Below are 27,982 nucleotides of genomic sequence, written 5' to 3'. Positions count from 1 at the left end.
TTAGTGTCCTCGCCACATAAAGTGCACTGTGTGCAACCTAGAGGACTATAAACAAGTGTGTATTTGTTAAAATAAACACAATGTTGTGCAAAAAACAGCAGTAACAGCAGTCGAGCGGTGCAAAACAGCATGGAAACAGTATAATACGATTAAATATAAATATAATGTAAATATAATATGGTTGGTGGAATGGATTAAGATGAGTAATGAGTGTGTATTGAGTTCAGGTTGTACAGTTCAGTAACACACAGTTGAGTGAGTGTGTATGTGTGTGTTTTGTACAGTTCAGTTCTGTGTGTTGATGAGCCTGATGGCTTAAGGGAAAAAACTGTTGCACAACACTTTCCTGAGGGTAGAATAGTGAAGAGTGTGTGAGGGGTGTGAGGGGTGTGTGGGGTCATTCACAATGCTGTTGGATTTGCGGATGCAGCGTGTAGTGTTATTTTTTGGTGTTTTTTTTTTTAAGTAAGAGTTTTATACATAGACATACTCTGTATACATGTATAAGAATGGAAGGACAATAACTGACTATTATTACTGTCTAATAATAAACAGTTTTATACTAAGGCCATGAGAGAAAAAAAGTGGATTGCCTTTGGTTTTGTTTTGTTCCTTTAGTTTTGTTTTTGCTTGATAATATTTTATTTTAAATATAAGAAAGAGACTTTGATACATATACATATATATTAAGAGACCAACAGTGGCACCTTAGCAATGCTGGGGCTTGAACCATCCACCTTTTAATAAGTATTCCAGCACCTTAACCACTAAACCACCACATCCTTATTTACATGGCACTTATTATATTGCAAAACCAAAACAGCTGGCCAAACATGATTCCTGTTATTGTATATTTAATCTAAAAATATTAAATAATATATTTGAAAATAATAATAATAATAATAATGCATTTGCATTCATATTTTTTCATTTGGCAGCTGTTTTTGTTCAAATGACTTTCTGTCCAGGCAATAAACACAAGAATTTCCCATTATACAGACCATTATAAGGTTTCAATCATTGTTTGAAATAGTAAATATAGAACAGAAATGAATAAATGATAATAAGAGGCAAAATACATTTTCAGTTATAATAATATTAACAACAATAACAACAACAACAATACTACTACTACTACTACTACTACTACTACTACTACTAATACTACTACTACTACTACTACTACTACTACTACTACTAATAATAATAATAATAATAATATTTGTAAACAAAAAAATCTTTTTTTAATTTTTTAAAATGAAAAACTACATGAGGAAAGCATAAGGTTGCTTATATGGCAAAATGTAAGCCTGGCATAAGAATTGTTTATAATTGTTTGTAGAAATATATTATATTGTATTTAAGGCTAAAATGACATCATAATTGATCTTCTGGGCGGTGCGACCAGAGTGGAGATAACGTGTGATGTTATCGGTGATCTTCTATCTGGCCTATGAGGAGGATAATCTATGACTCTGCTATCGACAGTTACTCAGCCTTTTCTTAGCTGCGTGCATTGCCTTGAGGAGCGGCTTCTCGCAGCATCCAGTTCAGATTTTTCTTTTCTCGGGGCTGTTCAGACGCTGAAACATGGCTCTTCACGTCCCAAAAGCGCCGGGCTTTGCCCAGATGTTAAAGGATGGCGCGAAGGTAAAAATAAAATAATCATTTTTATTAGACGTATATGAGCGGCATTGCGGTTTGCGCTTAACGGCTAGCTAACATTTTAGCCTGTTAGCCTGAATCATGTGGGTGGAGATTTCTAGAACACACGGGCTCCGCAGTCATAGTTACTGATATCACAAATTATATAACTCAATAATTCGACTTATTCGTTTATTGACGCCATGTTTTCTTTAAAACCCATAAAATGTAGATAATTTTCAATACCATGTTTTTTGTTGAATTAGCTGGGTGGCTCCTTGAGCATGTGCATCAGCCGGCAACCTAGCTAGCCTGCTAACTGCTCATCGTGACAGTAATGCTAGTCTGCCGAAATATGAAATAAGGCATTCCTTTTGATTTATTGGTACACTTACTAATGCAATCTTTTTTTGTGCTATAGAAAACATATTGCAACGCAGTATACCGCTATGGTTTATAATTAATATTCTTATTTATTCTTTTGTTCTTTAACCAAATTAGGAGACATTGTGTAAAGGGCTGCCTGTAATCTGTACCCTATCTGTTATGTAAGATGGGGGGACCACGTGACCAATTGACACATTAACACGTTAACATTTAAAAAATGTACTTTTGTTTCTTCTTTGGTAATTTATTAAATAATATATCACGATATCATTGCAGAGAGCAGTGTTACCGGCTCTGGGTCAGTAGTTGAGGGTTCAAGCCTCAGTATTGCCAGGCTGCCACTCTTGGGGCCCTTTAGCATGGCCCTTAACCCTCTGTGCTCCAGTGGTGTGGTATCATGTCTGACCCTTTCTAACATCACTGGGATGTGCAAAGAAATAATTTCACTATAGTGTAACGTACATGTGACAAAGGGGTGGTCCTCATTTACCACTTTTAACTTCTATTGTTGTCGTATCAAATTTTTTCCTAAATGGGCTTGTGATCTATGTGATGTAAAATTTTAAGTCTCGTTCTGAAGGTGTCTTCTGCATTTATTTTCCTCTATTCAGCATTATTCAGGTCTGGAGGAAGCAGTTTTTAGAAATATCCAGGCATGCAAGGAACTGGCACAGACCACAAGAACTGCATATGGACCCAATGGTGACTGACTCGTTCCCTACTTCCAGATTCTGAATGTTATTCTAACTTGTGCAATTGTTCTTAATGTCGGTAGTCTTGTGTATTTTGCCAGGCATGAACAAAATGGTCATCAACCATTTAGACAAGCTCCTGGTCACCAATGATGCTGCCACCATTCTGAGAGAGCTTGAGGTGAGTTTGGATGACCTAAGATTTGTCCCCTGCCCATAGCCTTTACAAGACTCAAATCGATAACTTTAGGAAATTGATAGATCTATAAGGTGATCTATAATGATGTGCAAAGTCCTTGTTGCCAGATGTGCTTAGGTGAATTGAGGTGATGAGAGTGATGTTTTTTTGCACATGCAATAATGAATTCTTTGGGGTTTTTTTTTACCTAGGGGGCACTGTGGCTTATTGGTTAACACTTTATTTGTTCAGGGTTGAGGTCGAATCTTGCCTCAAACATGCACTGAAGACTAGGAATGGTTAGCATTTAAATTTTTATTCATACCGATACTGCTTATTGGTGCTACTGTCTAATTTGGTGCAAAAAGACATGATGTTAAAAGATGAAAATATCAGGGTATTTTTATTAATGCTGAACAGCAGTTTACAATGCCTTTACGCAAACAGTAAAAGGCTCATAAATCACCTTTTTAAAATAAAAAGCCCTTAAGAAAAGTGAGAGATTTCCTCAGCATACCACAGCAATTAGAGGTCGACCGATGGGTTTTACAGATACCATTAGGTTGGATCGTACTTGCCGATGGCCTATTAATCAACTGATGTTTTTTTTTTTAAATGGATACTGGATAAAAAAAAATAAACACCATGTAAAATAGTATTGCACTTTACAAAAAATATGAAACAGTACTGAATCATAAAATGAATTATGTTCAAGGAAATAAATTAATATTAAATATATTAATGAATATAAATTATTTAATGAATAATTTATAAATAATAAATATAATAAAGCTCTCCGTACAGTTCGCAGTCTTTCATGTCCTGAAGCTTATCGGTAGTCCGATATTTCTTTTACTTCGATTTCAACAATGCTATTAAGTCTAATACCTTATGTTATGTCTTTCTCTTAAAGGTCCAGCACCCAGCTGCAAAGATGGTTGTTATGGCATCCCACATGCAGGAGCAGGAAGTTGGGGATGGGACCAACTTTGTCTTGGTATTCGCTGGCGCTCTGCTCGAGATGGCAGAGGAACTGCTACGAATGGGACTCTCTGTGACGGCGGTGAGGGGATGAAATTTGAAGTGATATGTTGTATAAAAAAAAAAAAAAGAGTGATAGATAGATAGATATTAAATAGATGACAGTGATACAATTTACACTGAGCAAATGCATGGACAGGCTTCTCTAAAGGAATTTGAAAGTACATTGGAAGATGGAAATGGCTATGCTATTCATGTTTAGACTATTGCTGGTAATGTTACAAAAAGAGCGTGGCAACACTAAACCAAGAATTAAAAAGATGGTTTCGTTTGCTTTTAATAAACAGACAGGTGAAGAGACAATCTTATCAGATATGTGAAAATGTAGAATTTTCTTTACCTTATTTTGTTTAACTTTGCTGTTTAAATGTTGCATTAAAACAAAGCAACAGCAAAGCTCTCATAAATGCTGTGACTGTAATGTAATCTACCTTCTCTTCCTCTCATTTTGTGCTGGCTGTCTAATGGACATGTAATGATAGTTTGATGTGCAGTTATTGTGAAAAGATTTTATGGCTAAGCTGTTTGTCACTCGGTGCATATTAGAGTCTCACAGTACAGTTGATTCTGTCCCTCCTCAGGTCATTGAGGGTTACGAAATGGCCTGTAAGAAGGCTTTGGAAATTCTGCCAGAGTGTGTCTGCTCCTCTGCTAAGAACCTGCATGACCTGAATGAGGCTAAAGCCATGATCCGTACAGCTGTGATGAGCAAACAGTATGGAAATGAAGACTTCCTCGCTGACCTTATCGCACAAGCCTGTGGTGAGAGTCTTATTTAGAATTAGAACACTCATCTTAACTTTTGGTGTGTAATGTGTCTGTACTTGCCTTCGTGATCTCTTCGTTACCTGTATTAACTGCATTTTTTTCTTCTTCTTTTTTTTCTTCTTTTTTTTTCACACAGTATCAATCTTCCCAGAGTCTGGCAATTTTAATGTCGATTGTGTGAGAGTTTGCAAGATTTTGGTGAGTAACACACAATCTATAAATTTGTCTATAATTATGACTATATGACAGTTGATGTTTTGGTTACTGTCAATGGCTTATTAGCTATTAAAATGTTGACACTGTTTATGTAGGGTTGTGGGCTGCATGCCTCATCAATGCTACATGGTATGGTCTTTAAGAAGGAAACTGAAGGAGACGTCACATCAGTTAAAGATGCAAAGATAGTTGTTTTCTCTTGTCCATTTGACTCCATGGTTACTGAGACCAAGGTGAGTGTATTGTCTAAATGCTATCTATGAAATATATATGCTATATTTAACCCATTTTTAGACATTTTGATAAAGATTTAATATTTGATTCTAATATGCAATGACAATGTCTACATATAAATGTATTTCTTTTCCATATATGTTTACTTTGTAATGTTCAGAATACTGGCATCTCTGTTTGATTCTCAGAATGTTTTTTTAACGAAATGTAAAAAAAAAACTTTGTAATCGAAAGACTCCAGCTATAATATTGTATCAAACACTGCAGAATAAAATGTCTATAAAAGTAATCTCAAATTGTTAGAGGTTTATTGTAAAAAGAAATATTAAAATTAAAAAGGATATATATATATATATATATATTACATACACACACACACACACACTCTGTAGGTTTGTATTTTCTTAAAATAATTTTTCTCCAGAAATTTTTAGTAAACATTGTCTGGAGACTATGAAAAGGATACCCTAAAACATTGTTAGGTCCATATCAGACATAGAGCTCCAACGTTGGCTAAAGTGGCCGATTTGTGGCATTTTATGTTGTTTTAAAGCTACTGAAGTGCCTTTTTTAACCTTTGCAACATACTTGTTTAACTGTTTAGTATATAATGCATCATTGCAGTTCATAGTCTGTGCCCTATTGGACAATGTTTAAGTTCAGATTATCTTGCATGCTTTTCATGAATAAATGTGATCACATGACCAATGTGCTGTCTGTATATTTTAAAATTATTGGTTGCACACATTGGTACAGTGCAACTGCATTACTTGCTTAATAAATAAAATATTGTGGTCCTCAAGGTAAACCATTTCCTGAGGTCACATTTTTGCATTAGGATGCAGTGTCATAATGCATTGTTATAATTTTGTCAATTAAGCCTATTAAAAAATAGTAGAATTTAGTAAGAACATAAAAAAATTCCTTTTGTTATATTTTATAATCTGTATATCCAAACATTTAACTGGTTTGTATGTGTAATGCAAACTTTCACATTTTAAAAAGCTAATTCTGCTTTTATTATGGCAAGTCTGCTGTTGTCTGTGGTAGTCGATATATCATATATTGGTTTAATTCAATTTTAATTTACAAACGTGTGACAGATTTCTGATGTAAATCTCCATTCAATACTGGTATATTAGAAACGAGGTTTATTAGAGGGACAGCCCATGTAAGACGTTTTGGAGACAGCGAGGGAGGCGAGATTGAGATTGTTTGGACATGTTCAAAGGAGGGACATAGGGTATCTCGGTAGGAAAATGCTCAACTTGGTGTTGTGTGCATTCTTCAGGGTACAGTGCTGATAAAGAACGCTGAGGAGCTGATGAACTTTAGCCAAGGCGAGGAGAACCTGATGGAAACCCAGTTGAAGGCCATTGCTGAAGCTGGAGCTAATGTGGTCGTAACTGGGGGCAAAGTGGCAGACATGGCATTGCACTATGCCAACAAGTACCAACTTATGGTAGTCCGGTGAGAGCCTTCAATTGCCTGCTTCTAAAGACTATATGAGATTAAGTTGTTGTGTATGCAATTTGACAAGATTTTTTATTTGTGTCCATCAAGGCTCAACTCCAAGTGGGACCTTAGAAGGCTATGTAAAACCGTTGGTGCTGTAGCACTGCCCAGAATGGTAAGGATTCTTCTTAGTCAGCTCTAAAACCTTGGATTTTTTTTTTTTCTGCTTTTATTTTTTATTTACTTGTTGTGTGTTGCCAGACTGTACCCACTCCAGAAGAAATGGGACACTGTAACAGCGTTTACCTGGCTGAAGTCGGAGACACACAGGTTGTTGTGTTCAAACACGGTGAGATCATTTACAGATGTATAGCCTGTGATCATTGTGCAACTTGATTAATCCTATTTAACAGGGTTTTTGTTTTTAAACAGGAGCTACTTTGGGCTCACAAAAAAAAAAATCAGGAAATTGATTTATTTTGGCTTTTCTTTTTCTGTAAAGTAAATAATCCCAAAACCCAATATATTTATTTTCCCATGATTTTTTTGGGGATATCATTGCATTTTATTTACATTTTATATGTAATTGGGATTTTGATTTATTGTATTTTTTCTGTAATAACAGACAAAGAAGATGGAGCCATTTCTACCTTGGTGATTCGGGGCTCCACAGACAACCTGATGGATGACATTGAACGAGCCATTGATGATGGGGTGAACACATTTAAGGTCCTTGTCAGGGTAAGTCTGTTCAGATATTTGATTTATATTGTCATATTTTATGGCTACAGTCAAATCAATGGTTCAGAACAGATTTTAATGTAGTTTGTTTGTTTATTTATTTATTTTAATTTATTCCTAGGACAAGCGGCTGTGTCCTGGTGCTGGTGCTACTGAAATTGAACTGGCTAAACAGATCATGTCCTATGGAGAGGTAAGTCACTGCCTAAAAGCATTCACTTTCATATTTTCATTTTAAAGACCTCAGATGTTGCATTAGACTAAAGGGCAAATTATAGAATATATTTTTAAGTAAACAGAAAAGGTTTTTGAAAGTAGTTTAAGTAGATTAAAAAAAATAAATTATCTAGATATTTGATCGAAATAACAGCAAACAAAACATAGTTCACTATGATCCGGACGTTCACTTGATCCAGCACTGTGGCTTTACGTGGGTTTTTTTTTTTTTTTTCTTTCTTTCTTTCTTTCTTCCTCAGACTTGCCCAGGTCTGGAGCAGTACTCCATTAAGAAATTTGCAGAGGCGTTTGAGGCCGTGCCACGCGCTTTGGCAGAAAATTCTGGCGTGAAGGGAAACGAGTTGATCTCCAAACTGTACGCTGTTCACCACGAGGGAAACAAAAATATGGGCTTTGATATTGAGGTGAGAGTGCAGTCTCTGAACAAAACAGTCTCTGAGTGCAGTCTCTTAGTGTTGGGTTGCTTGTATTTTTGTTGGACTTAATGTTTTTAATGTAAACTGATTATTTTGATTATTTGATAGGGTGAAGGGCCTGTAGTGAAGGACATGCTTGAGGCAGGCATTCTGGACCCCTACCTGGTCAAATACTGGGGCATCAAATTGGCTACAAACGCTGCCATCACTATCCTCCGGGTTGATCAGGTCAGCTGCTACTTCACACTCTTTAGCCACAAACTATATTTATCAGCACAAATCCATATGGCAGTATTTTTGTACAGCATGAAAAGACTGAAAAATCTGAGTACCATATTCCATTTCACTCACTTATAGACTCAGATAAGTGACACATTATACATGAAAAATAATTTTAGTTTCATGACCTTTCACATCATGAGATTATTAAATTGATTATAAAATTGTTATAGCTTTTATATAAACTTGCATCTCTGCAGCTTAGAACAGCCATGGAAATATAGTAAATCATTTTTGGGAAACATACTATTGTTTTTGAGCCAAAGTGTCAACAGATTTTTAACATGTACTGTGTCAGATTATAATGGCGAAACCAGCTGGGGGCCCCAAAGCTCCCAAACAGCAAGGCCACTGGGACAAAGACGAATGGGACGAAGCTCCTGAAAAATTTGACACCCATCATTGATCAGAAAGCCCAGATATGGGACAGGTGCCCCTGTTACTTTGTGTGCTTAACAACTGCAGTGTGGGATGGAATTGCATGAACACACTTACCGTTTAGCCTGCACCATGTTTCTCTCTAGAATGTCACTATTTGAAGCAGCACAGTGGTGATCCAGTCATTGTGAAAAATATTACACTGGATTCGTTTCTTACTTTAATGAAGTCTACACTTTGGGTTATATTGTTCACTGTCTCAGAGAAGGATTATTATGTCAGAAGAATTTCTAACTGCATTTGAAAGAAAAATAGATATCATTGATGGTTGATACTAATTTAAACTCACCTTTTTTTTTATTTATTTTTTTATTTTGGATGGCACCATACTAATCTGTCACGATGTACCAGCGTGTTGAAATTGAACATGATGTACTGGCACAGGAGGATTGCATGTTGCATGAACTGAAGCATTCCTCCCTAGTTAGATGTGGTTAACAGACTCTGACTAACTGTTCTGAAGGTCTCCATGTTGTCTGTTGTTTTTGTTTTGTGTTCAGTACCAGTAAAATGTTTGGACACTTTCTCCTTTTATTTATTATTGTTGTACAGCATTGTACATTCATGCTGAAGACCTGCAAACTATGAAAGAAGTACTGAATTATGTAGTAAACATAGTTTCATCAGACTTGAACTCGGAAGCATTTATGTAACCAATGGTTTCTGAGGCTGGATTAAACTTATCCTCTGCAGCAGAGGTAGCTCTCTTGGACTTCCTCTTCTGGACTGGTCTTTCCTATTTACATGACTGTGTTTTTTGCCCTAATATGAATATGTACCGTAGTTGTAGTAGCACTAATGAGGCTTTTCACACTGTGCTCATCCTTTCCTTTGTACAAGACAAATGATTGTGTAAAGCACATCAAGAAGGCAAGAAAGTTAACAAATTAACTCTTCACTAGACACACCTGTGAATTAAAAACCATTTTATGTGACTACCTCGTAAATCTGATGAGAGATTGCATGTGTTCCAAGCTGCTTATCAAAAGCTAAATGTAGCTACTTTGGACAACCTACAATATAAAACACATTTTGGGAAACAAAACAAAAAAAGAAAAGTAAACAAAAGCAGCATTATTAAGTTTTAGTTTGGATGTCTTCAGCATTAATGAACATTGCAAATAATAAAAATAAAAAACACAAAATAGACAGTGTCTGTACTTTTGACAGGTACTGTATATTATTAGGTGTATGAGTGCTAAGATTGTGTCTTCTCTGTACAGATTATCATGGCTAAACCAGCAGGAGGACCTAAAGCTCCACCGGAGAAGAAGGACTGGGACGAGGATGAATAAGTCGGCATGTCCTGCTTCACCACTTAAAACATTTCGACTGTTTATTTAATATCAACACTTGTTTTGTTATTTTGTTGCTTTAGAATGAGGTTTTGTTTCATTCATGTGAACAGAAAGGGATGGCTCTAGTTTTTCTGGTCCCAATAAATGGCACTTGAGCTGTCATCGTGTTTGTGTTTACTGTTTGTCCTTCTTTCACTTTGTTTTTTTTCTTTAAAAACCTTTTTTCTAAAGACAATTTGTCAAGTAATTTTCTATCTGTTGATTTAAAGAGCAAAGTGAACATATCTGGATTCAACGATGCATTCATTAATTTTGCAGGATTAGCTGTTTTTCAATAATTAAGCTTTCATCTATGCAAGCACAAACCTATTTTAATATTCCATCATAGGTACGTGGTTTGGGTCATTTAATTCGAACATGAATAAAATTGGTATAAAACGAAACTCGACTGACATCTCGGTCACATTCGGCACAAGAGCTCGCCCTGACGAGCGAGTGCGCGCTCCCGCGTTCTCCAGTAAAACATGGCTGCATTTAGCAAGTCCATACCGCACAACTGCTATGAAATAGGACATACATGGAGCCCATCTTGTACGATTTCAGCGCTGCAAGTCACAGCGGGGGCTCTGGAGGTGTCTCTCAAAATATATGCACCATTATATCTGGTTGGTATTGTTATTTATTTATTTTTTTAACACGTATTTGTGTAGTGCGGACTGGGAGAGAAGGAGAGCAAGTGAGCTAGGTGGCTACGGTCAGTATTGTAGCTAGCATTAAAAAGCATAATCGTGCTAGCTGTGGTTTGGATTGCAGGTAGTTCTGTGTATCTGTGCAAGTTATATGAATAAGCATGTTACAGTCTGAATTCTTGCCAAGACTGTTCGCTGTGTTTAATAATGGTTTATGGTTTGTATGCTTAGTCAGCTGTGATCTAGTGCAACCCGATTGTCATTCAGGGAATGAGATTTAACAGTGGTAAGTTCATGCGATAAGTTTGTCTCTTACGTCATGCGAGAGTTTATACTGATGATCCCAGTTGATCGGGTGCTCATGTATAACGGTGCTACTGGGAACTTGTGTGTACGGATCAGTACCAGCACATGTACATGATCTTTTCAGGGGAACGTGGCACATACAGGTTCAGATGATGGACCAAACTACTTTGAATATTCGTTTAATCATCCTTGTCATTTGCATAACAATCCGTGATACAAAACGAAAGCAGATTATCTGCAGACACTTGAATAGAGGAGAATCAACCATTTCCTATGGAATGAGTTCATCTTGTTCCCATGTAAACTTTAAATATTTGTGTGTGTGTGTATATATATATATATATATATATATATATATATATATATATATATATATATATATATATTCTTTATATCTTGAAGACAATTCATAAACCAGTGCTGATAAACAGCTTGGTGTTGGACATCAAGAAAATGGTTCCTGATTGATTCAATCCACTTTTAGAAACTGAATACATCCAATATATGAGGATGAAGTTTGTGGGTGGGACAAACAAATCCGACATGATTGGTCGCTGGGATAAATCGAGATCACGGATTGGCTCTTGCGAGCATCAGCTCATGTAACCAGTCAGACTCTTAAACCAGTAGTGAGAAAACTGAAACTGGACTCTCAGCTCTGTGGCACTGAGTCTGAGGTCTATACTAAGTGCAGGACAGCTGTTAACATCAGCTCCAAAAGTCATGTAGATTTGGTATTAGGTGTTTATTTGAGTAGAGCTGAGTAGCAAAATGCATTTTGGGCCCAAATATAGAGTATTCAATTTATCATATTTATAGACTAATGAGTTATTTGGGCTAATGAGCATTTGCTATGTTTCCATGCCAAATCTAAAAACATTTTCAAGCCAAAATTCTGTTAGAGAGGAGTTAATACAGCAATACAAATGTGCAAAAAGTCATAATTTATTTACTCCATAAAGTGCAATGCTCATTAGAAGACAGACAGTTACACAAAGATTTGGACACTAAGTTCATTCTAGACCTTGGGTGACATTACAACATCAGAAACATAAACCAGGACTGTATCAAAATGACGATTATATGCATTGTAAATATGTACAGAGAAAAGCCTGCCTGTTCACTATACACATGTATTGCCTCTCCAGATTGCAGCTATCCTAAGAAGAAGGAAAAAAGACTATTACAAGAAGAGACTCATCCTTGAAATCCTGCAGTCTGCATCGTTTCTAACTACAAATGGAGGCCTGTACATCGTCTTTTTCTGCCTACTTAGGTAAAAGAACACAAACGCTTGCATTGTCGCTACAATTATTTAAAGTAAAAGCAAAACCACTTTACATGTCAATGAACAGGTTTTTCTTATCTCTGCTCTTGTCAACTGGGTAAAGTTCAGGTTCAGTATACAGTGTTCTACAGAATGCATTTATGTTACACAATCATCAGGAATCTGGATTTTTTTTTCCTGCCTCTGTTGGTAAAGCTAGAGCAGTTATAGTGGAGTGGTTTAGTTGTTGGATTACTGACTAGACTGTCACTGTTTAGTCCAAGCACGTCAACACTGGGCCCATAAGCAAGGCTTTTAACCTTCAACTGCTCAATGTATAACCCTCAACCGCTTTGTATAAATGGAGAAAAACACTCTGAATAAAATTCTTTCTCCAAATGGCATACATACATATAAATATATAAAAGCAGCATACAGATTGTGATTTATTGAAAGTAAACTAACCACATAGCCCCTTGGCCCACATACCACAATGGATTACGGTCCTAGTGTGGACCAGGTCTGGATTCCAGACAAGGGCCACACATTGGCAATAACTGGCCCAAGTCTCAGCCAAGTTAAATACCCATAACTGGTCCAAAATGACGTCTGGCCCATGTCTTGTGAGCCGCCTTAAAATCGGTTCCACCTCTGCCAAACCAGGCCATGTTTGGCCCACATGCTGTATGCCAGTGCCGGATGAATGCCAGCTGTGCCAGATGAATGGCAAATCTGTGCCAAATTTGTTTGCTGACTGGGTAGATTGTATGGTCTGAGGATATCCCTATGCAAATGTTAAACTTTCAGTTTGCTGGGTTTTGTTGAATGGGACATTTGTAAAAAATACAATTGTCTTTCAATATCACAAAAGCTTATATTAAAGTGCAGTTTGCAGTTGAAAACCGGTTTTTAGATTGCCTGCATGCACATGGCTTTAAAGGGGTCACTGGAGAATGAATTTGCTTGTCTCAATAGAAAATACCTCAAACAATGTGCAAATGTGTCTGACTAATCTTCTGGGCAAAATGGCTAGTAAAAAATTTTGTATTCGCCTGATGGCTGGCTTTGTTCTATCTCTGGCCTGTCAAGACAAATTAAATGAATGAATGCAGCCAGCATTCGGTTTACATTATTGTTTGTTTTTAACAATAAAATTGCCCATTCAGAAGAAAACGTCTGCACTGCAAGCCAAATGTTTTTGAAAATCATATATTTTACTGTTTAAAAAAACTTCTGGAATTATATATTTGAGGAAACATATCGGTAAAGGATCTCATAACTATAATGAATGGACATTAGGTGACACCCAGATGAGGACTGATTCTCTTTTGAGTCTGGTTCCTCTCATATAAGTTTTTTCCTTGTCACTGTCGTGTTATAAGGGGTAAACTTATAGTCTAGGGGTGTAACAGGACATGTATTCATACCAAATATTGTGTCAGTACACACATGTACTGAATGCAATCCTTTGTAGGTGTGAAACACAAATCCGAGTTCCCTCAGGAATGTGTCGCAGACCCAGATTTGTTTAGTCTCCGCTTTGCACTTTGAGAGCATTATTCTTTTTTTTTTAATTAATTGATTAAACTTGAAAACATACTACAGTTCACGCAGAGTCACTGTGGCTACTCACTCCCTACTGGAAATAACATTTGTTTTACAAATGCATGGAAATGTGAAAGAATCCATAGCGCTAACGTTAGCCGCTAACCAGGAAGTGGCTAGCGATATAGATTCTTTAGTGTTTTATGTCCATCTTTAAGTATTTCTATATAGTTATTTTATATATTAAAAAAACAAAACCCTGACAATTCCACATATCGAGGGAGTGAAGGATGGAAGGAACAGAGATGGCAAAAGTGCACATCCTTCATTTAAGTAGAAGTACAGATACTAATGTTTTAAAATACTCTGGTAAAAGTTGAAGTAGTGACTACACATATTACTCAAGATAAAGTAAAGAAGTTTGGGCCCTGGCATGTACTTAATAAAAAGTAGCTATTACTACTGCCTGTTTTAGTGTCACGCTGGTAACTGGGCCTCACATCATATAAATTATAGGGCTGTCATTCGATTTAAAGATTTAATCACAATTAATTGTATGATTGCCGTGAGTTAGCTTGTGATTTATCGCACTTAATCGCACATTTGATCTGTTCTAAATTAACCTTAAATTAATACTTTCCAATATTTTAATTCTCTAATCAACATGGGCATGGACAAATATTGATGCTTTATGCAAATATATGTTTATTATTAGTGAAAAAATACTCAACATAGAGCACGCAGACAAAATATTCTTGTAAATGTAATTATGGTGTTTTAAATTACATAAATCATCAGGACACAAAACGGAACCTTTGCTATGTTTCCACACGGACGGTTAATGGGGTGATACCGGAGCAACTGTACCTCTTCTAACTTTCATACGGATTACAGCATCAGGGAACCTTTGTATTCGATGTGAATTTGTTTAATTAAAAGTAGATTTTAATCTGTTTAATTTTTCTATTCTTATATTTATTATGTCTGTGAGGCAAGTATTCACTGAGATTCGGGTTGTTTTATTTCTGTCTGTGAAGGAAGGTGACAGAGACTGCAGAAAGCGCCCCCTGTCTGTTTTCTTTTATTTTGCAAAACCACAGCGTTTTTATTTGTGATTATGAGTGTATAATGGGTAAAGAAAGGAATAAAGTGTGTTGCACTGAAGGTTTTTACTTTTATATTTATTTATTTATTAATTATTATGTTCTTTAATAAAAATGGTCACACAGAAATGCGTGCTGCATTAATTCCGCATTACTAAAACTAGAGCCCTTTGCACAAAATTAATTTGCGTTAACACATTATTAACCTGGTAATTTTGACAGCCCTAATTAATATATTAATACAAAACGAATAAAAAATTGTGTTACCTAATGAATGTATTCAGGCTGAACAACCACCATATAGAACACAAGCAGAGAAAAGATGATGATGATCAGGTGATCAGGAATGTCTCTGGTCTCAGTCATGTTTACATCACTGACTCCTTCTGTCTCATCCATGTTATTTTCATACTTCTTGTTGCCTTCTGAATTGTTCATTGTTATCTTCGTAAACTAGCCTACATCTGTGGTGTGTGAAAGCCAGAGAATGATACACCAGTTGTAGATTGAAAAAGCTACGCAAATACAGGAAATGGGTTGATTGACTGAAAACTGAAAAAAATATTGATCATGTCACCAAATAGATTAAAACTAAAATAACGAGCCTGGTTAGAAAATGTAAGAAGTAGAAAGTACAAATATTTGTGTAAAAATTTAATGAGAAAGAAAGAAAAATGTACAGTAACTTAAGTACCGAAACAAAGTATTTGTTCTTCATTACTACCCATCTCATTAATTACATTTTTATTAAATCAACTTAATTTGTGTCAATTTAATTGATTACTCAATTCAATCAATATAATAAAAAGTGTATTGCATTAATTAATTAATTTCTTTTTAATAAAATATTATAAAATATAAATTTACATATTATTTAACCAAACAGGTATTTTATTCAAAATTGTTTAAAACATTTAAATTGTGTAAAAATGTAAAATGTAAAAAAAAAAAAAAAGGGGGAAGCAATTTTGTTTTGGATTTCTTCCCCCTAACATACCGGAATTTTACCGAACATTGAATATCGAGGTTCGTACCAAACCGTAAATTTTGTGTACCGTCACAATTATAAGCACTAAACTTATACATTTTGATTTTATGGCCTTTTTATTTCTGTACAATGGCTTTCAGACAATATCCGTTGTTTAAAGTGCTTTATGACCTCGTTTTCAAGACTTTCAAAATTGTTTTGGTTGAATTCTTGAATCTGATTGGTCAGTAGCACTTACTGCTCTCATTGGATAACGCTCGTTCAAATAAAATATTGTTTTTGTAGTAACAGCTCGTACACTAGGACTTGTAAAATGAATAATAAACTGATGTGAAAAAGAGTGCTGTTCACCAACATAAAACATCAAATAAACATAATAAAGATTTTGTTAAAGGACATTGATTTAAATTTTACAGAAGGGGAGTCACACATAGTGTACACATTATGTAACAGTTCCAGTGCTCTAATGTGAACATTAACTGAACCTCTTGAACTTTATCTTATAGGCTGCTGTTACATCAAGTCCAACATCCAGATTGTTATTGTGAAATCTATTTTCTAATTGTAATATTCCAGAATTAATGCCATGCAATGCAAGGAGCAAAGATCTAGTTTAAATGCTCTATTGTGCTAAACATCCAGCTCTAATGTGTGCAGATTGAATTCATTTTGCATCTGTTTCGATAATAATAATCACATTTGATTCCATTTGTTATATTCTGTCCTTTTCCCTACAGAAAGCTGCTGGGCCGCTTTTACTCCTGGTCGTCAGGCTTTGGAGCTGCTCTGCCAGCTTCATACATCGCTATTTTGATAGAGCGAAAAAGCAGGTTTGTTCGGATTCCTGTTGGGTTCTTGCTAGCTTATCAACCCAAATCTGTAGATCACAGTATATACAATAAACAAACTGGCTACAGTCTTCTCTGAAAGTACTGAATGACCAATTATTTCATTTTCACATTTTGAAGACTTTGGGCTCCTAAGATGAATATGAAGATCAGAATTAGCAATGGAATTCTTCATATTCAAACATAGAACTTAGAAAACCGCACATTTGTTTGCCGACCATCCAATGTTTAGGTGAGCAAAAGGATTGGAACATATAGTAAAACAAATAACACTTAATATTTGTTTGCATATCCCATTGCTTGCAAAAATAATAGCAAGCCAGTGGCCCCTGACACCACCAAACTTGTATTATTCTTTTGTGATGCTTTTTCAGGCTTTTTCCAGCTACTTTCAGTTGTTCGGTTTGTGTAGTTTCCTCTGTCAGTCTCTTTAGGAGACATCTAAAAGCTTCAACTTTATCTTTTTGGATATTTTGATGGTGTGAGTTGGGCTGTTGTCTTGCTGTATGATTGTGTACATCCCAATTCATTTGGATGCATTTCTCTTTAAATTGGCAGACAGAATGTTTCTGTAGTCTACTGAATTAATTCTCTTGCTACCGTCATGATTTCCACTATTAATAATTATTATTGAGCCTGTTCCAAAAGCAGTCATGTGACTCCAAGCCATTAGACCACTTCTACCATAGGGAGACACCTTTTTTTGTCCACACTTTAAGATTTTCCATCATTTTACCTCAAGTTAGTCTTGGTTCTAGAACGTTTGTGGCTCATCTCTGTATATTTTAGCGAATTCCGATTGGAAATTCTGAATTTGTCTGTTGATTGGTTTACATCTTATGATATCTTCTGTACAGTGTTTTTGTCTAGGTGTTACTTCACCAGTGGTATCAGTTTTTTGCAGGACATTCCATTTGTCCTTTAGCTATGCATAAAGTTTATGCAATGAAAAGAATAGATTTTTCAGATAGCGCTGGTCTTTTATCCAGAGCTATGGTGGTACTGTATATACTTTTTTCGATCCACAAATGCAGTCATCATAGGTGAAAACCAGAGCTCAAACCAAGCATAGATATATTGAATTTAATTTTTAGTTATTTGAACAATCAGTTCACAGGGCACACCTGGGCAACAAGGAACACTTGTCAGCCACATGTTCCAATATTTTTGATAATGTGAAAAATAGGTGGGTTCAAACAAATGATGCGAACTTTTTTTTGTGTCAAATCTAGATGTAAATATGAGGATATGAAGGCTGAACTAGTCATATATCATCTTAGATTATCTTTTAATCTCAAACCAAAGTCTTTTCAGTGTAAAGCAAAAACCAAAGCATTGATTTGCTGTTCTAGTACTTTTAGAGGGGACCGGATGGCACCATATGCAACCCCATTTACAAGTTGGAAAGCTGTGAAAAATATAAATCAAAACAGAATTAAATTATTTGCAAATCTCATAAACACATTTTATTCACAGTAGATCATAGTAAACATATCAAAGGTTTAAGTGGGGAAATGTACCATTGAAGGAAAAAAAATAAGGTACACTTTAACTTGATGGCCGTAACACATCTAAAAACAAGTTGGGACAAAAGGTTGGAAAGGTAAGTGTTACTATTAAATGAAACAACTGGTGGAACATTTTTCAACTATTTAGGTTAATTGACAACAGGCCACTAATATGACTGGGTATAAAAAGAGTATCGTAGTTCACCAATCTGCAAAAAACTGCATCTACAAATTGTGGAACAATTTTTCTCAACATAAAATTGTAAAAACAATTAATGTAAATGAGCATCCATAGTACATAACCTTATCAAAAGATTCTGAGAATGTGGAGAAATATCCATGTGCAAGGGACAAGGGTGAAAATCAATATTGGATGCCTGTGATGTTTAGGCCCTGAGGTGGCACTGCATTTAAAACAGGCATGCCTCTGTAAAGGAAATTACTGCAGATGCTCAGAAATACTGTCAGAAATCATTGTTTGTGAACACAGTTTACTGTTTACAAAATTTTAAAGTTCTCTTTGGAAATTATGGATTCTGCATCCTCTGGACTAAAGAGGAAAGGGACCATCCAGCTTATCAGCAGCTTACCTTGTTTATGCTGGTGTCTTACATAGTGTTTCATTTCTGTCTTGTTGCAGGAGAGGACTTCTAACAATATATATGGCAAACCTGGTAAGATTTTTTAAAGAATAGAACAGATATATATTTAAGGATACACATCATACTAACCATTATATAATGTCTGCTAATTTCTAGGCAACTGAGACAGTATTTCGGATGGCTGTCACACGGGGCATTGTTCAGCCTTTAAAACACGGAGAGGTACACTTATTGTTACTTATTCTACTTATAAGTAAAAGGATAAAAATACACAAGCCCCTGCAGCAATGTATTTAGTAACAGGCTAACATGACTAATAAGGTAGATTCTGCAAGAAGGAGGTATATTTTCTTTTTTCTCATGATGACATGTGAAGTTAATTTGCACGCATTTGATATGGAAATAACTTGGTTACCCAAATTCAATCTCAGCTGGTATCTCATTTTTAGGTTCTCCTTTTCTGTATTACTGCATCACTCTACATGTTTTTCTTCAGGTGAGTGGAAAGCTGGAATTATGTGAATTATGTGGCTTCAATGATTTATACAAATCTGCTGTTAAAAGTTGATTTAAGCATCAATTTGAAGATATTTTACATATCTGTTTCATTTTCAGATGTAAAGACGGACTCAATGGATTTGCTTTCTCAGCATTAAAGTAGGTATTTGTTTTAGGCTGCTACTTTTCATATTATGCTTTTGGTTTCATTGCTGAAGTATGTCTTTGTTATTAAAGGTTTATTGTAGGGAAGGAGGAGATCCCTACACATTCTAGCTCAGCTGATTTGCCTAGTGCACCTCTCTCAGAACGGCCAGCTTTACCTCAAACAGGTGCGGAACAGCCTTGCGGAAGATCCATCACTGCCCTTACTCGCAGGCTGCTAGACTCTCTGTGAGTATATGAGCAATGTTTATGAAAGGTCTGATTCATTATTATTAGTGTGCCTACTGTATAGCCTAATATATGTAAATAAATCAATATTACAGGTTATTTAATTTAGTCTATGCTAATCAAAATGAATAAAAAAATATCACATTTAAATTCAATCATTCTATGAAAACAATAGCTGTCTGCATGGTGCATTGGATAGAGCTGTGTGTTGCATAGGGCTGTACAGTTCTGAAAAAAGTCATTTCAGAATCTTACATTACTGTGCAAAACGTTTTAGGCAGGAGAGAATAAAGGCTGTAAAGTAAGAAAGCTTTTAAAAAAAAGTGTTCATAGTTTCTTTTTATCAATTAACAAGATGAAACATAAATGAACAAAAGGGAAATCCAAATCAAATCAATATTTGGTGTGATCAGCCTTTGCCTGCAAAACAGCATCAATTCTTCTAGATACACTTCTTCTAGCACACAGTTTTTGAAGGAACTCGACACGTAGGTTGCTCCAGACATCTTGAAGAAGACACCACAAATCTTCTGTAGATGTAGTCTGCTTCAAATCATTCTGTCTCTTCATTTAACTCCAGACAGACTCAAGGATGTTAAGATCAGGACTCTACAGGGGCCAAACCATGACTTCCAGGATTTTCTTGTTCTTGTATGCTGAAGTTTTTAATGGCATTGGCTGTATGGTTGGGGTTGTTGTCCTTGTGCAGAATAAACTTGGGACTCAAGATGGTATTGCATGATGAAAAAAGTCTCTGCCTGTGTTGAGAACACCATTAATCCTGACCAAATCTCCAACTCCATTTGCAGAAATGTAGACCCAAATATGCAAGGAACCTCCACCACGCTTCACTGTTGCCTGCAGATGCTCATTATTGTACCACTCTTCAGTCCAGCTTGCCTTCTGGTACGGCCAAATATTTAAAATTTTAACACATCAGTCCAGAGCAACTGCTGCCATTTCTCTGCACCCAGTTCCTATGTTTTTGTGCACTGTTGAGTTGCTTAGCCTTGTTTCAATTTTTGAAGGTATGGCTCTTCCATGAAGACCACTTCTGGACAGCCTTTGCCAGACAGTAAATTGGTGTACCTGGTTCACACTGGTTTCCCCAGTTCTTTGCTGATGAAACTGCTGGACATCTTCCAATGTTAAAGGGAAGTAAGCATGATGTGTCTTTCCATCTGCTGCATTAAGTCTACTTGGTTGACCACCATGGTCCTCAACATTGACGGTTTCTTTGTACTTCTTCAAAATAGCTTAAACAGCACTTGATGAAACACCAGTTTGCTTTGAAATCTTTGTCAGAAGAAACCTTGTGTCTTGTTGCTGTGCTCAGTCTTGCCGTGGAGTATGACCTGTTACATGAAACCATCTTTCACTAAAACTTTCTTTCGGCTTCTCCCATTAGGGGTCGCCACAGCGGACCATCCGCATGTTTGATTTGGCACATGTTTTCACCCCGGATGCCCTTCCTAACGCAACCCTCCCCATTTATCCGGTCTTGGGACCGGCATTAAGGCTTTTCCAACCCTAATGGCTGGGGTCGGTTCCCTGACCGGGGATCGATCCCGGGCCGCAGCGGTGGGAGCGCCGCATCCTAACCACTAGACCACCAGGGAACCATGAAACCATCTTTCACTACCTTACCTAAATAGCTAGTTAGGCTGTTCCTCACCCAGGTTTAAGCCTCCCGTACAGCTGTTTCTGTTTCACTTAATGACTGTGTTTATAATCTATATATGAAATTGATCATCAGTACCTGTTTGGCATAATTGGTTAATCATACACCTGACTCTGATCCTGCAAAATCCATTACTTTGTGCAAATGTACAAAGTGTGCAAGTGTAAGAATTGAAGACAGAGGGTAGTGACAGCAAATACTCATGTGATTAAGATTTTTCTTTACTCACTTTGCATTTTGTAAGTTGATAAAAAATAGAAATACAAGCAAAATATGTACTTTTGAATGCATTCTTACTTTACAGCATTTCTTTACACCTGTTAAAAACAGTATTGTTTAATGCTGTTTTGCATGTTCTGGGCTCCATTGTCCCATTCCAGATGCAAACATGGACCAAGACATAGGTGTTGCAAACACTACCAAGACAACTGCGTCTCCTACTGCATCAAAGTAAGAGTTCAAACAATGTTTAGTGTCCCAAAGGAGATTGAATATATTATGAAATTTAAATTCATAAATGAGTCCCTACTATCTCTAATGAACAGGCCAGTATTGACAGTGGCAAGGAAAAAACAGGGACATGGTCACTGGTTCCTCAGGAGCATGTGTAGTTGACAGAAAAGAGCAGAGCAGAAGGTGTAAGGGGGGGGGGCAAGAGGAAAAAAATGAAACACATTATTAGGTAGGTATAGTATTAGGTATGCTAGGTGTAAGAGTCTAAGAGTCTGTACTAAGTGTATATGCCATTTATAATTCTGCGACTACAAGTGTGTATCTGTTGGTGTGTTTATGTGAAGAAGGTTTGCATAGGATTAACAGATCATTTGCACTTTTTCACTGCACATTTAGTTCTTAGCCAATGGGTAAGTATTTAAAGGTTCTCCTTTTAACATTTCATAAAACATTCATAACTCATAATGGCTGAAGATTTGTGGACATCTGACCATAGCATTCATATGTACTCGTTGAACATCCCATTCCAGATATAGCCCCGCTTTGCTGTTTAATATCCTCTGCTCTTCCACTAGATATTGTCTATGGAGATTTGTTTTTTTTTTTCATTTGTTTTTTGGAGATTTTTGTTCTCATTCAGCCAAGAGAGCATTAGTGAGGTCAGGCACTGATATTAGGTGAGGGGTCCTAAAACACACCTGGAGTTCTGATTCGGTTCAACTAATCCAGAGCTAGCTAGAATGAGTGTGTTATCATTCTGGAACCTATTTAGGTCTGTTAGTTTCAGTAAAGGAAAAGTGTAATGTTTCAGCAAACAAAGACATTCAGCTGTATGGCTTCCAATTTTGTGGCAAGAGTTTGGGGAAAAAACACATATGGGTGTAATTGTCAGGTGTCCACAAACCTAATATGGTAAAATACCAAAATAGTGTATGAATTAATTATATTAATTATATAATCAATTGTATGAATTATCATTTTTATTGTAATAAATACAGTTTTACAAATATAAAAATTAATTGAGAAGAAAAAAAGTAGAAAGTACATATAGTAGATATTTTCACTCAGTAAAAAAATTAAATATTTATAAAATCAAAAATATTTATATTTTTAATATCTGAAAAGCAACTTTATATATAAAATGTATTATAAAATTATGTTATCGTGATATCATTATAATGACTTTGTGATCACTGTAAAGGTTTGTACAATAACAAGTGTTTAACATATTTATATAACTAAAATCTGCCATCTGAAAGATTAAACTGATCAAATCACTCTTGTGTGTGTCTAAAGGGATTCATCCGCATGTTTAGCGTGGGTTACCTCATCCAATGCTGTTTGAAGGTTCCATCAACGTTTAGGCATGTTTTCACCAAACCATCCCGTCTTCTATCACTACTCTACAATAAGGAGAATTTCCAGCTAGGAGCATTTCTCGGTTCTTTTGTCAGCATTTACAAGGTAGAGTCTGCCACCGATTTACAGTTGATATGCTTTGTGGTGTGTTTTGTCTACTGTAATTTTGGATTTTTTTCTTATTAAAGCTTGAAATGATTCACTTTTGTACTTGTCTTCTTCCTCCTTTTGAAGGGAACTAGCTGTTTCCTGAGGTGGGTGCGGAACCTCGATGATGAACTCCATGCACTTATTGCTGGTACTTATTCTGTGTGTGTGTTTTCTTTGTATTGTTTATTTGCTGCTATTGGTTTTCTCATCAACAGTTCTGTTGTTTCAGGCTTTCTTGCTGGCACCTCTATGTTCTTCTATAAGAGCACCACCATCTCAATGTATCTGTTTTCCAAGCTTGTGGAGGTGAATTTACATTTTATTACAATGTATTTTCAAATTTAGCTTAAAAATAGCTTTTTGTTGTGGTACATCCTAAAGTGGTGCTTATCCAATTTTTTTTTTAAATGAAACATTTTTTTTAAGCCAGCATCTTCTATTGCATATTGAAAATCACTGTATTTCTAAAAAATACTGCATTTTATCATCTTTTGCTAGACCATTTACTTCAAAGGCATCGAGTCAGGACACTTCCCCTACTTCCCTAATTCTGACACAGTAATCTATGCCATCTCAACTGCCATCTGCTTCCAAGCTGTAAGTCCTCACTACTGCAATAAAGGGTCATCCACAAAATTTCATGAAACATTAAAGGACACTCATGCAAAGTCACAGATTGATTATCATAAAAACAGTCTGACCAGTGAGTGCCCTTGTGTGTGTCAGCGTTTGAAACACCTTAATGTGTAAAATTGTATCCACTATAATCTACAATGTTTGGGTAAAATATGTCTAATGTATGATTACAACCATATTTGCTTGCTGTACATATCCTTCTAGAATTAGCCTCAAAATGCTGAAACGTGTGTTATTGAAGGGAAATTGTAATTCTGCAATATGTGAGTGCTACAATTTTAACCTTATGTTTGTGGAAGGTTTACATTTTGCTGTGAGGGACAGTTGTCCACATGCTTTTGACCAGGGATGTCCAAAGTCCAGGCCCACAACCATACGTTTCCCGCCAGCCACTATGTTGCAATTTTTTCTTTTCAACTGAAGGTGGCAGCAAGAACAAGTATAAAAAACTGCTTTTTGACAGTGTTTTGTAAAAAAAAAAAAAAAAAAAAAAAAAGATAATAAATTAAATTAGATTTTAATGATTTTCTGATAACACTTCTCTTACCAAAATGCAACCCCAATTCCAAAAAAGTTGAGATGCTGTGTAAAGCTTTTATAAAACAAAATGCAATAATTTGCAAATCTCATAAACCCCTATTTTATTCACAATAGAGAATAGAAAACATACGAAATGTAACTGAACAATTAAACCATTTTAAGGGAGAAAAGGTCATTTTGCATTTAATGGCCATAACAGGTCCCAAAATAGGGCCCTTTATATATATAATATATATATAATATATGTATACTTCTTTAACAAGAGTCTATATATTTTGAAGAGACTGAGGAGACAAGTTGGCATTTTGGAAGAGGAATGTTTTCCCATCTCTGATTCAGGATTCTAGCTTCTCAACATCCTGGGTTTTTCATTGTCATATTATTTTTCATTTCATAATGCTAATTTTTTCAATTGGTGAAAGGTCTGGACTGCAGGCCACTTTTGCACCTGGACAAGCCAAGCTGTTGTAATAGATGTAGTATGTGGTTTAGCATTGTGTTGCTAAAATACCATCAGAGATGCAGGCTTTTAAACCAAGTGTTGATAAGTGAGATCCTCCCTCTCCTTTTTAGTCCGGAGGACGCGCCATCCATTGTTTCGAAGAATACTTAAATATTAATAGATTTCTGCCACAGAACAGTTTCCCACTTTGGCACAGAAAGACAGGAGCATTTTTGGACCATGTTCACAAATGGCTTCTTCGTTTCATGCGATGCTTCAAACTGCATTTGTGTATTATAGGTGGTAGCTTGATGGTTAAGGCATTGTACTTTGGATCTGAAGGTCATGAGTTCAAATCCCAGCCACACCAAGCTGCCACTCCTTGGCCCCTGAGCACAGCCCTTAATCCCATAGCTGCTTAGTTGTATGTATTAGATCGATTGTAAGTCCCTCTGGATAAGGGCGTCTGTCAAATGTAAATGTAAAAATGACCTGCCAAACCGTGTTCAGGGACATTTCTGGAGGTGTTTGATTTCCATTACTGATTTTAATGCAAGGCTGCGTAAGGGCCCAAAGATCATGGGCAATCCATATTGATTTTTATCATTGTCCCATGTGCACAGAGATTTCTCCAGATTCTCTGAATCTTTTGATGATGTTATGTACTATAGATGATGAGATATCTAAAGTCTCGTTGCAATTTGATGAGGAGGAACATTATTTTGAAATTGTTTCACAATTTGCAGAGAGATTTTGCTGATTGTTGAAACTCTGCTCACGTTTACTTCTGAGATACTCTGCCTGTTTATAATTTTATGTTTTCTATGTTTGTGAATAAAATATGGGTTTATGGGATTTGCTTAGCTTAGCATGCTGTTTTTATTTGCATTTTACCCAGTGTTCCAAAGTGTAATTTACAGACTATGTTGTCATGGCTAAAGATAGGATGTGGAAACCTGGCAATGAAAAAGCATTTTGTAAAGCTTGCATCTGTACCCGATTTGAATTATTAATAATTTAGCATTTATATATTTGTTATAACACATTGTAAGATTGGTTGGCATTAACCCAGTTGATTTTATTGAATCTTTTAGCATTTGCAGATTATCACCTGAAGTGGTTTTCTGACTTTTTGTTGTTTTGGGTGTTGATTCCTTCTAGGCAGTGATGGAAGTGCAAAATCTGAGACCGTCATACTGGAAGTTTCTTTTGCGACTGACCCAGGGCAGGTCAGTATATATTCAGTGTGTTTCTTTGCTTGTTGCTTATTAGCAGGAGCTGAGGCAGAGTGCGTGGGTGTTTTTGGTGTGGGAGATATTCTCTGGCAAAAATAAAGCAAACTGAAAGCAAGTTAAATCCAGAGTTTTGCGATGCTTGTTAGATAACCTCCAGTTTCCAATCTTTTTTCTTTTTTTTTTACTTTCAGGTTTGCTCTGATGAACAGAAAAGTGCTGGATGTGTTCGGGACTGAGGCTTCTAGGCACTTCAAAGGCTTTTCTCCTAAGCTGGACACCAGATACACGCTGTTTTCTCAAGATGCAGACATACAGCTGAGTTAACAAGCCATGGAGACCACTGCACTGACCACCCAGACAGCCTTTTTCCACAAATAATGTGAATGGCATTGCACTGGATGTTATTATAACATTCTGGCACTGCCTGAAGGCAGTATTAAATCCTCATATCCTCTTATAATCCTTGGATAAATTGAAACAATTTCCTACCACAGCTAAACAGATTGAAATGTTGTGAGAAATACGGCTTATTTACTTGTTATGGCCATAGGTACATAGTGTTCATCATTCAGTCCACAATTATGGTGTTGAGACCATTATTTATGTTCTAGTTGGAATTGTGAGAATCTGAGGTAACGGCTTAATTTTAGATGTGATTTTAAACTAGACTGCTTACAGACAAAAGAATGTGTAACACTGTTCAGAATATGTTCTGTGGAACAATCTGGGTTTTCATTCGCTCACGTCACCACGTATGAGCTAACATGTATCAGCCACGTGCTTTTCGGAGGAATTTCCTCTGTAGCGAAATGAAACGTTTTGCGTTCATATACTTACTGACATCTCCTGAAATGCATAAAACATAACCCAAGAGCATTGAAGCAGAGAAAGCTATAGTAGTTTTAAGTTAAACCCTACTTGCCCAAGATTGACCCTGATTGGGTACATGCTTCTTCTGATAGACAGCATGTTCATACAATGAAACGAAGTGAACATGTAGAATTCTAGAAACAATACAGCAGCACAGATTTCTTTCTTTAATTTTAATAATTATGTAGTGATTATATATGTAATCAGAATATTCTACTTGTATGAAACTGTAATTTATGCAATGTTCATGTTTCTATAATTAAAGAATTTATATTAAAATGTCTTCCACAGCATTGCTGGAGTTAGTAAATGTAATTTAAATAAGAAGTACAACTAATTTAAATGCAGTAAAACATTCTGGGCTCTACATTTTTCAAGATGCTTTTTTACAGCATTAATATAGATAGTGGTATATAATAAAGTTCTATGTCACCAGTCTAATATTAATAATGTGTTAATACTATTATAATGTTATATTTTTATGATGCCTAAGAAGAACAAAAAATACATATAAACTTTACTGCGCCAAAGTCTATGGCCGCCATTAAATGAGTTGTTTCAGCAATAGCGTAATGACCATATGTAATAATTTCTCAATGGTGTTAAAGATCATTCAAGCTATTCTAAAGAAATTTCAAGAAGCAGGTGAGGTCAAGGACAGAAAGAATACAGGACTGGAATGCCAATCAGTCTTTCAAAATCTGAAAAGTTTCTCAGAGTTTCTTCTTTGAGAGATTGGAAATCTCAAACAAGGACCTGACTTGGCGTCTTGCAGCTTTTTCGTGACCCTTCTACAGTCCAAAACAGCTTGATCAGGAATGGTCTTTGTGAAAAGGTAGCAGTCA

At 36.0% G+C, this 27,982-nt stretch overlaps 2 protein-coding genes across 3 annotated transcripts; both read left to right on the top strand.

Moving 5' to 3' along the window:
- The first annotated feature begins 1,448 nt into the window (after positions 1–1,448).
- On the top strand, positions 1,449–10,188 carry cct8 (chaperonin containing TCP1, subunit 8 (theta)). 2 transcript variants are annotated; one of them, XM_083569107.1, is made up of 16 exons: positions 1,449–1,650; positions 2,643–2,733; positions 2,825–2,904; positions 3,815–3,964; positions 4,524–4,704; positions 4,847–4,908; positions 5,022–5,159; positions 6,452–6,630; positions 6,724–6,790; positions 6,877–6,964; positions 7,241–7,356; positions 7,478–7,549; positions 7,833–7,997; positions 8,118–8,237; positions 8,587–8,718; positions 9,950–10,188. In XM_083569107.1, the coding sequence occupies exons 1-15, from the start codon at positions 1,591–1,593 to the stop codon at positions 8,692–8,694; spliced, it is 1,677 nt and encodes a 558-aa protein (XP_083425233.1). In that variant the 5' UTR covers positions 1,449–1,590; the 3' UTR covers positions 8,695–8,718; positions 9,950–10,188. The 2 variants fall into 2 exon arrangements, with proteins under 2 accessions (XP_083425233.1, XP_083425234.1); XM_083569108.1 differs by lacking the exon at positions 8,587–8,718 and having other exon boundaries at positions 1,472–1,650.
- A 303-nt stretch (positions 10,189–10,491) lies between these two features.
- tmem135 (transmembrane protein 135) lies at positions 10,492–27,430 on the top strand. Its single transcript, XM_083569135.1, has 15 exons — positions 10,492–10,689; positions 12,168–12,295; positions 16,660–16,752; positions 18,919–18,952; positions 19,037–19,102; positions 19,330–19,376; positions 19,496–19,537; positions 19,616–19,771; positions 21,833–21,902; positions 23,202–23,369; positions 23,499–23,562; positions 23,644–23,720; positions 23,913–24,011; positions 26,194–26,261; positions 26,459–27,430. Exons 1-15 carry the CDS (start codon positions 10,549–10,551, stop codon positions 26,589–26,591), a joined length of 1,386 nt encoding a protein of 461 aa, XP_083425261.1. The 5' UTR covers positions 10,492–10,548; the 3' UTR covers positions 26,592–27,430.
- The last annotated feature ends 552 nt before the right edge of the window (positions 27,431–27,982 follow it).

This window comes from Silurus aristotelis, assembly GCF_946808225.1.
Source record: "Silurus aristotelis genome assembly, chromosome: 18".
NCBI lineage: Eukaryota > Metazoa > Chordata > Actinopteri > Siluriformes > Siluridae > Silurus > Silurus aristotelis.
Note: the sequence above shows the minus strand (reverse complement) of the source record. Positions and strands in the feature narration are given on the sequence as shown.